The 15,826-nt window shown below is 32.9% G+C and overlaps 2 protein-coding genes across 2 annotated transcripts; both read left to right on the top strand.

The window, feature by feature from the left end:
- The first annotated feature begins 1,497 nt into the window (after nucleotides 1-1,497).
- On the top strand, nucleotides 1,498-6,065 carry LOC107421991 (pyruvate kinase, cytosolic isozyme). The gene is made up of 4 exons (XM_048477455.2): nucleotides 1,498-1,679; nucleotides 1,836-2,113; nucleotides 4,149-4,610; nucleotides 5,026-6,065. Exons 2-4 carry the CDS (start codon nucleotides 1,856-1,858, stop codon nucleotides 5,836-5,838), a joined length of 1,533 nt encoding a protein of 510 aa, XP_048333412.1. The 5' UTR covers nucleotides 1,498-1,679; nucleotides 1,836-1,855; the 3' UTR covers nucleotides 5,839-6,065.
- A 5,942-nt stretch (nucleotides 6,066-12,007) lies between these two features.
- LOC107421975 (uncharacterized) lies at nucleotides 12,008-15,750 on the top strand. The gene is made up of 2 exons (XM_048478181.2): nucleotides 12,008-12,609; nucleotides 15,084-15,750. The coding sequence occupies exons 1-2, from the start codon at nucleotides 12,152-12,154 to the stop codon at nucleotides 15,331-15,333; spliced, it is 708 nt and encodes a 235-aa protein (XP_048334138.2). The 5' UTR covers nucleotides 12,008-12,151; the 3' UTR covers nucleotides 15,334-15,750.
- Nucleotides 15,751-15,826: the final 76 nt, after the last annotated feature.

Raw genomic sequence — 15,826 nt, forward strand, 5'->3', positions numbered from 1 at the left:
TTTTAAGAAACCATTATTTTTATATATGGTATTATATAATATTGATGATGGTTTTTTCAAAAAACCATCATCTTGAAAAAAGTCTGCACCATAATAATATGCAAACGTCCGTATCATAAATGACCTCTTTCTCTCTCTACATATATATATATATCCATACGAATTTCCAAAAAAAAAAAAAAAAAGAGAGAGAGAAGTGATTCCTATTAATATATTTAGTTATTATATTGAATTAAATTCAATGTTTCACATTTATAAATATATTTTTCTTCAAAAAAATATCAAAGTTAATTGAAAGTCAGATTTTATTATGATTTATGCATTTTTAGTATAAAATAATCAATATAAATTTAAATATATTTTAAATATGATAAAAAAAAATACAATGATAGCATAATAAAATTAATTTTACGGAATTGTATATAATTAGTTTGAAATTGCAAAAATAATTTCTCATATAAATTGTTGCAAGATTTTCAATTTGAACATGTTTCAATTTCGACCCTGTAATTTTAAAGATTCATATTTTATAACTTCTAATTTAGCATTATATCATCCACATTTTGTCAAAAATTCTAATTGAAACAAAATAAAAGAAATTAAAATTCAAGGATGAAAATTGCAACATTTTGAATTTGAATATCCAAAACGCTCTTTTCCAAATTGGAGATGTTTTGTGATGGTAGTTTTATCAAAGAGCGCACATAGAAATTGACTGCAAACCCATAATAAGCCCATGACAACTAACCAGCGTCCAAGCCACCAGAATTCAAAGAGGCAGACTTTATTTATTTATTTATTTCTTTTTGCCTTTTCCACACCACCAAGTGAGATGGTAGAATTAACAAAAATAATAATAAAAATAAATAAATGATATGGTAGTTATTTACCAAGGAAAAAAACAAAGTAACATGATAGTTTTTATACAGGCCAGGCTTGAAAAAAGAAAAAAAAAAGAAAAGGGGGAAAAACCTAACCAATTGAAAGCTGACACCTGTTATTTGAATTTTGAGAAACAATTTTTTAAAAAAAAATAAAATCATCAAATTTATTTCTTAAATTTTAAACAATATTTTTAGTAGTAATTTATCTATGCATATAAAAAAGCTATATTGTCAACTATTCGGATTTAAATATAATGGAGATCTAATTACAAAATTATTAACATACAAAACAATGTCTTTCTCACCAAGCTATCCAAAAAAAGAACTTAAAATGCTGATTATGTTAGATTTGGTGTTGGTAATAATAATTTTATTTTTCTTTCACCCTCGTTTTACACGTTATTTATTTATAATTGTATTAAAATTCTAATTTTTTTTTTAAAAAAAAAGAAAAAATAGCGAGAAAAATAGCCCACCGTTTGAGAGAGCAGTAAACACGTGCTTCAACCCACCTACCACTACCACTTTCACCACTCTCCACGGACCTAACCCGAATATGCGTGCCTTTGTCCTCCTTTCCTTTTTCTTATTTTTATTTTACCAAAAATAAATAAATAAATAAAAAGGGCCTCTGGAAGAAAGTAAAAGAAAAACAGCAACGCGAACCCAAAAACAGCAGCCAAAAACAGCGGTCAGTAAAAAGCAGAGACTCAGCACTAGAAATTGGGATTTTAGGAAACGAAAAAGCTGTGGTCACCAAAGCTTCGTCTTCTACTTTTCTTTCTGTTCAATACAGTAAACCAAACTCCTTCTCTCTGTTTTGCTTTCTTTGTCTGTCTTTGTTTTCTGCTTACTGAGATCTATCTTAAAACTGCAATAGACTTTGTTTGTTGATCGATCTTTGTTGTTTTTGTTTTGTGGGTTTTGTTTTTTTTCGGTTTGGTTTTTTAGGATTTTTTTTTTAAGTAAATATGGCCAACATAGACATAGAAGGAATCTTGAAGGAGATCCCAAACGATGGTCGTGTTCCAAAGACCAAGATTGTCTGCACACTGGGTCCTGCTTCTCGTTCCGTCTCCATGATTGAGAAGCTTCTCAGGGCTGGTATGAACGTTGCCCGTTTCAACTTCTCTCATGGAACCCATGAGTATCACCAGGAGACTCTGAACAACCTCCGCCTTGCTATGCAGAATACTCAGATCCTCTGCGCCGTCATGCTTGATACCAAGGTCGATTTTCCTCTTCTTTTTCCTTTTTATTATTATTATTATTTTTTTTTTTTTTGGGGTTCAAAACTGTTTTTGTGAATGAGGGTTGATTTGGAGTTTCGAGTTTTGGCTTTTTAGAGTTAGAATTTGGTTTATAAAACATCCCTAAAATACTTTTTTTTTATTTTTTTATTGTATTTGGCGGTTATGTATTGCTGTTTTCTTTTTCTAGCTCTTTTATTAATTTAGTAGGATAGGATTTTTTTTTTTTTTCCATGAAATCTTTTTTTCTGTCTTGTTGCACTTGGACTATTTGATTAATATATATATTTGCCTGTGCCTTGTTAGCGTAAGCTTTTGCTTTTCTAAGAAAGAAGGGAATCTCCTAAGAAAACATTGTCCCCATGATTTGGAGTTTGAAATATTGGTTTTGTAAAGATTGAATTAGGGATAGAGGGTGGTATGATTAATGCCTGAGGGATTTAATTTCTCTCACATTGAAGGAACTTTTCTCAGTCATGGTGTCATTAACTATTTTCAGGACTGGAATTTGGGACCTTTCTCCGCCAATATTTCAACATAAAACAATATTAACAATGATAAAAATGAAAGATTACTCCCGTTCTCTTCTATGTTGTTTACTTTATATCTTTGATTAATTACTTGGAAAGTTAGTCTTTCTTCCATTGAAGCTTTTTTTCTCTCCTGTTGGAGTTAAGACTTAATACCTTATTGGCTATTTTGTTTTACCCTCCTCTCTTGTAATGCTTGCTTGTCTCTTAAAAGTGTTGCATTCTTCAATTTGTATGTATCTATTCCACATGGATAGACCTTAGGCAAGTGTGAGCCTATATTTTAATGTTTGAGCAAAATGGCATTCTCTTTTGATTACAAGTTGGGCCACCAAATGCATTGCAGGTCTTACTCACTAAGTTTTGAGCTGCAGAAATATCCTACCGATCTAAGATTTTTCTGGTTTTTGCGTTGGACTCTAAGCTGTCTTGCCCTGTAGCTGTACGGTCGTTTCTATTGTATTGATAAGATAGGATCAAGTTGGCCAAAATTATTTTATGTTTTAATAATTGGTTAAGATAAGGTGATAAATATTGATACTTGATACTGGTAGGATATATTGTGAAAAAAGATTTAGGACATTGGTTTGCTTCATCGCCTATGTATTTTCAGAGTAATTATTATGCATTCTCTTTGGGCTTCTTAGAGAGATGTTTTAAGTCTTTTTGGCAACCTTCCCGGCTAAGAATGTATCCTAGAAATGTTGGTCTTTTTGGCTACCTTCCCGGTTAAGAATGTTTCCTCAAGTAGGAAAAACAGATCATTCTGCTATCTCCATCTAGCACTTTCTTGGTGAATGGCAATAAGCAGCCTCTAAAACTACGGTCTAGATTTATAAACACTCAAAGGTTCTTAAGTTACTTTGTCCCATGTGTCCCAACAAGGAAAAGCTAACAGCACCTTTGCTGATGATTATTGTAAAGAAAGACTTTGCTGTAAGGTGAAGTCTTAGTATGAATCGTAGATCTTCATTTCACTTATGAAACTTGAGAGTTTTTTTCATTTTCTTGTGCTTTTCTTTTCATTTTCTTTTAAATGGAAAAATTATCATTTGGCATGAATTGTCCATTCTATTCTCGCTGTAGCAATTTATGAATTTACAAAAGGCAAATAGGATATAGGAAATAGAAAGGTAACTAAGTTTAATTCCATTTGTTGAAATTAAACACAATTCTACAATTGTTATGTACATTTATGGAGTAACTAATACGTAATATGGTACTTCATGTCTATAGGCTGATAGGTTGCATATCATTTGACTTGCAGGGTTGATAATGCTATATAGACTAAGGAAAAAACAAATATATATATATATATATATGATACAAAAATGTTTGTACAAATTTATTGCTCTGTCTTGTGCTTTCAGGATACACCGAAAAGTTTGCTGTCCAAAAGCATTGAATTTTATTTCCTGAAATTCTACTTGCTGAGTAGTTTAATATTTTAATCCATGGGTTTGCATTATTTTTTATCTTTGCAGGGACCTGAGATTCGAACTGGTTTCCTCAAGGATGGAAAACCTATTCAACTTAAGGAGGGTCAGGAAATTACAATTTCTACTAATTACGACATCAAGGGGGACCAGGAGACAATTGCCATGAGCTACAAAAAGCTAGCTGTGGACTTGAGGCCTGGAAATATCATTTTATGTTCAGATGGTACCATTACCATGACTGTCTTGTCTTGTGATCCAAAAGCTGGGACTGTGAGGTGCCGTTGTGAGAACACTTCAATGCTGGGTGAAAGAAAAAATGTTAATCTCCCTGGTGTCGTTGTAGATCTACCAACACTGACCGAGAAAGATAAAGAAGATATCCTTAAATGGGGTGTTCCCAACAAAATTGATATGATTGCTCTTTCATTTGTACGGAAGGGATCAGATCTTGTTAACGTTCGTAAGGTTCTTGGGCCCCATGCGAAGTACATACAGCTAATGTCCAAGGTATGCTGTTTCCCTCTAGTATGCTGTATGATAGGTGTCCAGGTGTCTTAATTTATGCATGTTTGATTTGAATTTATACCATATGTTGAACTAAAAACCTAGTCTTTAAGGTATCCAATCACGAGTTGCTGTTTAGTAAGTTAAGTAAAGCTTCCTTTTACTCTGATGTGGCATCTAATTATTGTCCATAGCTGCTCTCTCTCGCTCTCTCTATCCCTATTTGTGCTATTCACATTCATGTGCATGGATGTTTATTTGTCGTATGTTCTGTAACTTGGTGATGATTGATTGTAGATGCTTTTCATGCTTGAATGTATTCCTTAAAAATTAGTGTTTCTTATTATTGGATTTCATACCATATTCAACTTTTGTTAGTCAACTAGTGATTTTATGTTTCCTGTGCTTTTTTCCCAAGGTTGAGAACCAGGAGGGAGTTATCAACTTTGACGAGATCTTGCGTGAGACTGATGCATTCATGGTTGCTCGTGGTGATCTTGGTATGGAGATCCCAGTTGAAAAGATCTTCCTGGCACAGAAAATGATGATATACAAGTGTAATCTTGTGGGCAAGCCTGTTGTCACTGCCACTCAAATGCTTGAATCTATGATCAAATCTCCTCGGCCAACACGTGCAGAAGCTACTGACGTAGCTAATGCCGTTCTTGATGGAACTGATTGTGTCATGCTTAGTGGTGAGAGTGCAGCGGGAGCCTATCCAGAAATTGCTGTGAAGATCATGGCTCGTATATGTATTGAGGCTGAATCTTCTCTCGACTATGGTGCTATCTTTAAGGAAATGATAAGATCAACCCCGCTTCCAATGAGCCCACTGGAAAGTCTTGCATCATCTGCTGTACGAACAGCTAACAAGGCCAGAGCAAAACTCATCGTCGTATTGACACGTGGAGGGACCACAGCCAAATTGGTGGCCAAGTATAGGCCGGCGGTTCCAATCCTATCTGTGGTTGTTCCTGTATTGACTACAGACTCTTTCGATTGGACCTGCAGCGATGAGACTCCAGCAAGGCATAGCCTGATCTACAGGGGTTTGCTTCCTCTACTGGCTGAAGGATCTGCCAAAGCCACTGATGCAGAATCCACAGAGGTGATTTTGGAAGCTGCTCTCAAATCAGCGTCTGAGAGGGGACTGTGCAAGCCTGGTGATGCAGTTGTGGCACTCCATCGCATTGGAAGTGCTTCGGTTATTAAGATCTGCATAGTGAAATGATTTTGCTTTCAGTGCACCTTATCTATGTAATTTTATTTAGGCTGCCGAGGACCATGATATTCCAGTCATTTGCCAATTTTTAATGGAGGTTTTTTTGTTTTGGAGAGGGTATGTATACCTCAAGATTACTGTCCTGTATTTTCCATAAGATAATGCTTTGATGATAGAATCTTAATTTGGCAAACGGTTTTGGTGTAGAAATAAGACTTGGAACCTTTTAGTTATTATTTTTAGGTCATTTTTGTGGTGAAGTTACGCTCATCTACAGTTTTTGACAGAAGATGCTGATCTTTTGGTTTGTTGATTGCAAAAAGTTATTTTTTATTCTCATCTTTTAAAGCATAGGCGGACCCACATGGTGCCATGCCCCACTCCCCTTCAGATTTATTTTACCTTGAAATATTTTAAATTCTGTTTTTTATATATTTATTAGTTTACCCCTTAAAACTTAGTTGTGCCACTCTCGCGCAGCCTAACTTGTACTTACGTTCAATATTAATTATTCAATATAATTGAAATATATTTGGAAAGATAATAATTTACTATTTTTAATACATTAGTTGTCACTACAATTATTCAATAAAATTTAGTTAATAAGCCAAAATTTAATTAAACAAAAATACACTTACTCCATATTTATTATTTATTTTATTATATAGAAATTGAGTGTCCAAATATTTGAATTTAATCACACATTTCTTCCGGTTATTTTTTTTAGAAAATAAAGTTACTTTAGTTAATTAATTCCTAAAAAAAAATTAATTTCGTTTCTTCTTCAATGAGTTATGTGTTTATTTTATTTTACAAATTTGTATTGAATTATTATGAATGGCAAATCAGATTTGTCAACAGCATTGAAATCATATTTTTCCCTACAAAATTTTGAAAGGGAAAAAATAAAGCTATTCAATCCTAGTTGTTTTTGTGACTATTTTAATTCATTAGACTATGATATAGCAAAAAAATGTTTGTTTCTCATCAATTACATGCAATCATTTTTTTATTTTTCCAAAAGTATCTTTTCCAATATAATTTATTGAATATCTACCAAAAAATTATAATTTATTATAAAACACATTAATATTTATGATTATAAAAAAGTTTTTGCTGAAATTACTTTTAGGCTTATTATTTATTTATTAATCATTTTAAGATACAATGATATAATCTACTATTTTTAGTTTTAAATATTTTTAAGTTAATATTCTATTAATATTTTCATATTTTATTCATATTTTCTTGAAAATATTTTATTTGCTTTGTTACTATTACTTTTTTTGCTAATCATAATTTCAATACATTATTATAATAATAACTTTATTATTTACTTTTGTTATTATATTTACTCTTTTTAAGTTTCTTTTTTTTTTTTTTTTTTTTTTTTCAAGGACTGAGAGAAAGGAGTTTCTATTGTCTTCGGAAACCAAAAAAAAAAAAAGTCATTATAGATGGCTTGTTGAAAGCAAAGTATAAATATACACACACAATTAAAAATGGGCTTTAGGAAGTATAATTCTTTATGAAGTTTAAAGGTGTCCGTGACAGAATAAGAGGTTTCCAAAACTAAAGTAGAAATATGGAAAAGTTAAAGGACATAGGTGCAAAAGAAAAAATTTTAGTGGTTTATTGGGGACTCTACGTTATACCTGGCAATTCGGGTTCGTGGGTCGTGTTCGTGTCAACCCGTTTAATAATCGTGTCAAAAATGCCTAACCCGAACACGACCCATTTATTAATCGTGTCAGGTATCCAAAACACTAACCCGACCTGTTTATAAACAGGTCAACACGACACGACCCGTTTAACACAATTATTTTAACGGGTCGTGTTGATCTATTAATCCGTTAACCTGAAATTGACCTATTAACCCGAAAATTAACCTATTAACCCGTTAACCCGAAAATTGACCTATTAACCCGAAAACTAATCGATTAACCCGTTAACCCGAAAATTAACCTATTAACCCGAAAACTAACCTATTTATTAAAATAACTTATTTAAAATGCCAAAAATTATAATTCACAATACATAAGTCTTAATATGTGCTAAAAAAGACAAATTCAATACACCAACATAAAATTTAATGTCCTAATAATAGTAAAACACCAATACAAAATAAAATAAATGGTATCAAATTGTTATCATAATACATATAAAACCAAAGGAAAAAGGACATAACTATCATTATGCTCCAAATTTATTTATCGATGTCCAGATTCCAAACCAAATATGTCGATTTTTGGTGCTCAACAATCCAGCCTGGGATCATAATATCAAAATAAATAAATAAAAAATCAATTAAATATAATACAAAAGTTAAAATGTTAAAATAAAATAAAATAAATAAAATAAATTTTAACATTGATATTACCTTATGCTTGAGTATTAGCATAATTAGAGCATTGACTTGAAGATTCTTCTTTATTGATATCACAGCTCAAAACATCTTCAGTAAGATCCTCAAGTTGTGCTTCAAATTTTTCTTGCATTCCATAAATTAGTGAAACAAAAAAATCATTAATAAAATAAATTAGTGAAACAAAAAAATTATTAATATATGCAAATGAAATAAAGAAAACATTAATAAAAATAATTACCTCTTTGCCCAAATAACCAATCTCTTGTACAAACTATCGCTTCAACAGTGCTAGGCTTTAATGAACTACGAAATTGATCTAATACTCGTCCACCAATGCTAAAAGCAGATTCAGAAGCAACGGTGGATATAGGGATACTCAATAGATCACGAGCCATTGAAGCAACTTCAGGATAACGAAACTGATTTGCTTTCCAATAATCAAGCACATTCAATTCAATTTCAGTAGCCATCCTTGGCTCCTCTAAATAAAGCTCCAATTGTGATTTTTGTGTATTGGCACCTAACTCTTCAATTTCACAAATATTAAATTCCTACAGTGTTAGAAAATAAAAATTTCAATAAGATTATTTTTCAAAAAATTATAAATAATCACTAATTAACACAAATACAAACAATTAAAATTAATAAAAAATTTAAGAGTTATTTACTTTCAAAATGGAACTAGCTGTCTTTCTAAAAGAAATGACATCTTCTCCAACACCACAAGATGTGTTACTCTTTTCTTTCCCCAAAGAATGTGTAGAAGATGTCAAAGATCTTTTTTGAACATACTCCTTAAATATTGAAAATAATTTGCTCTTCACACGTATAAACTCACTAGAACCACTTGCTCCATAAATTTTTCTATAACACCAATCTACAAATTGAAGCTTATATCGAGGATCCACAACCACTGCAATGGCTAATATCAAACTAAATTCTGACCAATACTTCTCAAATTTTTTAAGCATTTGATTAGCCATGGTTCTCAAGTAATCATCCTCACTTTCAATATTTTCCTTCAATGTAACATAACAAAAGAAAACCGAGGAAAAGTACAAATTTGAAATAGGATATTTAGTGCCCGAAAATATGCAAGTGATATCATAAAACAAACCCAAGAATTTACTTATCTTTTCAATCTTCTCCCACTCATGACTAGAAGGACAACTTTTATAATTTGAATCAGTTAGCTCCAAATGACAAAAGGCACGTCGATAGTACAATGCACTTTCAAGCATTAAATATGTAGAGTTCCATCTAGTAGGCACATCTTGCCTCAAACCTCTCTTAGAGTCCATTGACAACAATTTAACACATTCTAAAAACTTCTGTTTTCTTACTTGTGACCCTCTTACATATTTAATACTTTCCCGAATCTTATGAACAACATTATCAATATCTTTCAACCCATCTTGTACTACCAAATTAATGATATGAGCACAACATCTAAGATGAAAAAAATCACCATCACAAACTACAGCCCCCTTTAATTGCAATTGAGTAACTAACATATCAACAGAGACATCATTGGCAGAAGCATTATCCAAAGTTAAAGAAAATAATTTTGTCTCAATTCCCCATTCACACAACAAAGAGTATAGTTTTTCTGTCAATGCTATATCGGTATGTGGAGGTGGCATATAACAGAAATTTAACACTCTCTTTTGCAAGATCCACTCTTTGTCAATGAAATGGCAAGTAAGACATATATATCCATCAGTAGTTGCAGAAGTCCATAAATCAGAAGTCAAACAAATTCTACCAGGAGTTGCATCCAACATGCATTTTATCCTACATTTTTCCTTCAAATGCATTTTAAGAACATCCGACTTAGCAGTATTTCTAGAAACAAGTTGTATATCAGGATGTAAATATTGAAATATGGTTCTAATTCCCTCATACTCAACAAATTGGAAAGGCAAATCATGCATGATTATGGCCGAAGTTACCAATTCTCGAAAATGCTCAAAGTTAAATTTAGATGCATTCAATGAGATAGTCCCTCTATCTTGAGATATCAATAATTGACCAATATCACGAGTGTCTCTTTTCACACAATTTTTCAAATGACGCACCAAATTTCCCGTTCCATATTTACTATCACAAAGATAAATGGTACCACAATCTTTACATTTACATTTTTGCTTACCATCAACATCCAAAGGAAGCACATCAAAGTAAGACCAAACCTTTGAAGTGAGTTTTCTCTTGCGTTTCACTTTATGCCCACTTGTGACTCCCTCCATAGGACTTGCAACATCTTCTAAATTAATAGGCATTTCAAAGCTACTTGATTCAAGATTTATTTGAAGTCCATCCATGTTTATCTACATGTTTTCAAACCAAAAAAAATTATATATTAAAATAAAATATTATAACAACCTTATAATAAACATGTATATAATTTTTTGTTTCCAAATCACAAAGCAAAATATATTCACACATATGCACATATATAATTTTTTCATTTCCCAAGCTATAAGAGGTACAAGATGGCTAAAGAAAAAAGAATATAAAAATGGCAGAATAACCTCCAATTGTTTAATGGCAGAATCGAAAACCATGTCAATCTGTTTACAAAAATAAGGTTAATTTTCATAAATATGTAGTCCCTTTAATATAAAAATATTATATATTTATGTGGAAATTTTATGGAACATGTCTTTGTGTCATCTCTCTCTCTCTCTTTCATGCGTGGATTGATAAAACTTCACATGCATCCTAGTCAATTTCTGTCTGAGAATTTTAAAGTAAACAACCTAAAATAAGTTATCTCTTCTTCTCTTTAATTATTTTATTGCAAAGCCACCTTTTAGCATTTATATAGAATATATGGGTCTATGTCTGTATACAATGGATACTAATTAAATATTGGGGAACCATCTTTTTTCTCATTTTTAAATTATATATTTAATATAGCAAAATATCTGATGCAAATTCAACCTACCCAAATGAAGTCAAAAGCTCCCAATCTTTTTTAAATTATATTGTAAATTGCGACCTACAATGCTTGCATTTTCGTACGTCGCTTCCTATATATTGTCGGTAATGATTCATCACTTCTTATGTAACTTTAATGTAGACTTAATTATTAATTAAATGTACCCACCAATCTTAGCAAAGAGTGAGAGTTTCGCAGAAAAAAAAAAAAGCTCAAGAGACACAGGATAGAGGAGATGTAGAAATGAAAAGGAAACAAAGACTTACTTGGAGATGGGGCTGGCTGATGAGGCAGAGAGAAGAAGCAGAGGTAGAGGAAGGAGGCTTTGATGGCTGATGGAGATTGGAAATGGAGCTGGCTGGTGTGATCTATGGTGGCTGCGGCGTTGTGTGCTGGAGAATAAGATGCAAAATTGAAAAATAGGGCTTGACTCTCGACTTTTGAGTTAGATCTGAATTTTTTTTTTTTTATTAAAAATATATTTTTTGTTTTTAAAAAATTAATAATAAAAAATTATTTGTATAAAATTTTTAATTTCTAATATTTTTTAATTATTAAATATTATATTAGTAATAAAATATTAATTTAATATTAAATTTAAATGGGTTGTAATAGGTGTATAATCGTGTCGGGTTGAAACTGACCCGTTTAATAAATGGATCGTAACGGGTCAATTTCGAGTTAAACAGGTCAACCCGAAAATGACACGATTAATAATCGTGTTAAACGGGTTGATCCGATTATGACCCGAACCCATTTATAATAAACCCAAACCCATTTATTCCGTGTCGTTTTCTCGTGTCACCGTGTGTCATGACCTAAATTGCCAGGTCTACTCTACGTGACAGACACACAGAAAAAGAGTTTCCAAAGCCAAAAAATAATAATAATAATAATAATACCGACTTCTTCAATCCCACCAAGCCCAAAACCCAAAAAAGAGGCCGAGTTTCTACACAACTCGAATCGTTAACTCACTTCCAGTCTCAGAGCTAAACCAACTCACTACCATGGCCGACAACGCCGACTCTCCTCCGTCTCCTTCACCTCCGCCGCCGCTCACCATCGATGGTTCCGACCGCGACGCGGTGCTCGCCAAATCCGACTACCTCAGTCGGCGGGAGGTTCTGGAGCGCCGTTCCCGCCATTGCAAGCAGCTGGCTAAGCTTTATCGGGAGCACTATTGGGTTATAATGGACATGGTCAAGCTCAAGCACAGGGATTATTACTGGACCTACGGCAAGAGTCCCTTCAAGGACGACAACCCCAATTCCAATTCCGCCAATTCCAACGAAGATAATGGTAATGGCAAGTTAGGCTTAGGGTTGGATGGTGGGGATGAAATCAAGAGGTGCCAAGTTGCTGGGTGTAAGTCAAAGGCCATGGCTTTGACCAGGTTCTGTCATGTTCATATACTCTCTGATCCCAAGCAGAAGCTCTATAAGGGTTGCACCTATGTTCTTAAGAGGTTTGGCTCTCTCTCTCTCTCTCTTTTTTTTTTTTTTTTTTTTCCCCTTTGCCTGTTTGGTTGCTAAGAAATGTGGAAGAAAAGGGTGGAAATAAAATTCCTTTCGTTTAAACAAATTTTTTTTTTTTGGCGGGGGGAAATTTACTATCTTTCTGTTATTACTTTTCTCTAGGTTTTGTTTGAACTGCTACATAAAATTAGGAGCAATTTGTGGAAATCATATAATTTTTGGCCTAATCTCTACAATAAAATCTTGACCATGTTGAAAGTTTGCTTTTTTTATGCGTTTTGTGTTGGTTCCTTGCAATTTGGTCTAAAAAGTAGTTTAGGAATTTGGTTGAAATGGGTGAGGGGAGTGCTTAAGAATTAGAACTGGGAAATAACTGGTTGGGATGGAAAGTAGTATCTTTTCAAGGATTTGAGGATTAGTGGGCTTTTAATGAAAGTTGAATATTACCAGCTAATGATGCAGAAAAACGTCCTTCAGTCATTCCCTTATATTGCATATTTGACAAAAACGTCCTTCAGTCATTACCTTAGAGCATCTTAAATCTGAATATAATAACATCCTGGTTTCATATAGAAATAATTCCCTCACTCCTGTGATGCTGTAGTAGTTTTCCCGCTTTAATACTAGTTACTCAAGTTCAGTTGGTTTGTTTATTTCTCCAAAGATATTCTTGTGTGGTTTAAAACTTGTGCTGTTGAACTTGGATGTGAAGATGTAGAAATTATGAGTATCTTAATGTAGTTTGTAGTTATGAAGTTGAAATATTGCTCATCTTTCAATAGTGTGTCAATCTTTCTTACTCTAATTTTCTATTTCCATCTAATTTTGAAATTTGGTTGTGAGTTTGGATAAACTTTCCTCATTACAGTTATTTGAGAGACACTCTATCTCATATCATGTATTGCTTTTGTTCATTTCATCGTAGCCTGCTTATTTCACATCAGGATCTATATTAACTCTAACTCTAGCCATTCTGAATGCTTGCCTAACATCAATTTTGTTAAATTCATAACAAAGTTTGATGAGAAATTTTGTGATGACCAGAATAAAAGTCTGCGATTATAGAACGGAAAGCATTTTGTAAATCACAGATATGTTGAATCACATCATAATTTGTTTCCAGGGAAATGTTGGATGGGAGCTTAATAGGAGATCATGTTAAACATGTACTTTGATGACTAGGATATTGGAATGGTTAGAAAATATGGAGATGTAAGTTTTATTATGTATGTATCTATGCCCATGTATATGTATGTATGAGAATGAAGGTTTTAAGCTCAATTATTTACTAGAAGAGATCCTTTCCCTTCAACACTTTTCTTGGAAGTCGTTAAACCAAGAAGCTAACTCATCTGGCCATCTGCAGTGTTATTAGTACAGCGAAATCCAAGAGCTATAAGGTGCTCCTACAAAAACTGATGTCTAGTGTCAGTCCATTTCATCGACCCTTCAAATAGGATGGTGTTGACTCTTTCTCAATAGTAGTCAAGAATTCCCCTGTTATAAGACAATAATTGCAAGATAATCTTAACAGAAGAAAACTACAATATTTATTTTTATTGTTGGAAACTCCAGAAGACTGTTCCTTCTCGTAGGCAAAGAGATGTAGTTACAATGAGTCAGCAAACTTGTTTCTTGTTTGTTCCATTTAATCAATTGTTCATCCATAGATGCCATTAACCTAATGGTATGCTGGAATAAAATTTTTGGAAAGTGCTTTTCATGGAAAGTTAAAATGCTGTTTTATACATTCTTTATTGCAATATGGAGTTTGATAAACCAACTCGGCATCATGAAATTTGTGTTTTCTAATGCCATTTGTAAAATTAAACACCGAGTTTAATTTGTGATTGTTCCATTGTAGATACGTAGTCCTTATATAAGTTTTATACATTCTACCAGACTGACTTGGCAGTTTATGTTTGTCTTGATGCTGGGCAGCATGCCAAGCTAGACTTTGAATTATTAGAGAAGATTTTGTAAGTTAGAGAACTCAATTTATCTGACCTTGAGATAAAACTGATTTATCTTGTAGTTTATTTTTGTCTACATGGTGCATTGTTTATTCTTCTTCTTCTTCCTTTTCTCTTTCAAATTTATATGTAGAGAAATCATCTACTAGGCACCATTGGTTAGCTTATGCTTCACACCATCATAGTTTTTTTACCAGTAAGAAACCACATATTACATTTAACTTGACGATAGGGGCCAAGCATAAGCTGCACGGTGGAGCCCAACAGATGATGTATATATATGTATCTTTTGTTTTTGTTTCAAAGGGGACGATGTGTTGGTGTCGGTGTGCTCATGTGCATGCATATTTGTGCACATGTGAAGCCATTTGGTCATCAAATGTTGTACTTTTGTTGCATGAAAGTGGCTGATTTGTTCACTATATTTAACATTAGTAATTATGTCATATACTAGTATTTAAGCTACTAAAACATTTCGTTCTTATATCCAGTATGCAGACAGGGCCTCTCCTCTGTAATAAACCAATACTAAGATCCACAGTTCCTTCTTTGTGCCCCACTCATTATCAGAAAGGTGAAAAATATCTGGTACGAGACCTGAAAAAGGCTGGTCTTAATGTCTCTTCAGTAAGCAAGCTTGCTCCAAAGTTCCATATCATAGTTGCTGAATACATCTCCCAAATCCAAACCAAAAGGCGAGCTGCACAAAAGGCTATTGTAGGTAAAGTGGAGCCGATGTAGTAAGATGAAACAAGTTAAGGGCCAGCCACCTGATGTTTTTCATATTGTTAGAGGTTTTGAGTAGTTGGTGGACGAAGACTAAGATTTCGATACAACAACATGGAAACTCATACTCGGTGCATACTCAAGAATGAACAAAAGTTTCTCTGTTTATTCATGATTCCTTAACTCAATTCCATAATATGATGAGCTTTGCCAGTTTTATCAGCAAGGTTGATAGATGTATATTTGATTATTCTATCACCCATGTCTTGCGATTTTCATTTTTTGTAATTAAACTACAATTTCCCCAAAAAAAAAAAAGCAGACGAACTGATTCTGGGTTGTCATACCACTAGTTGATGGAAGATATATGTAGCTGATATAGATGGTTCATATTGATTGATATAAACTCGGTTATGAGAACTCTTTGTAGGATTTTCTTTTTTCCTTTTTGCACGTCATTTTCCTTTTATTTAGGGATTATTAACTGAATTGTATGAATATGTAGAGT

The sequence above is a fragment of the Ziziphus jujuba genome, chromosome 3, assembly GCF_031755915.1.
Source record: "Ziziphus jujuba cultivar Dongzao chromosome 3, ASM3175591v1".
NCBI lineage: Eukaryota > Viridiplantae > Streptophyta > Magnoliopsida > Rosales > Rhamnaceae > Ziziphus > Ziziphus jujuba.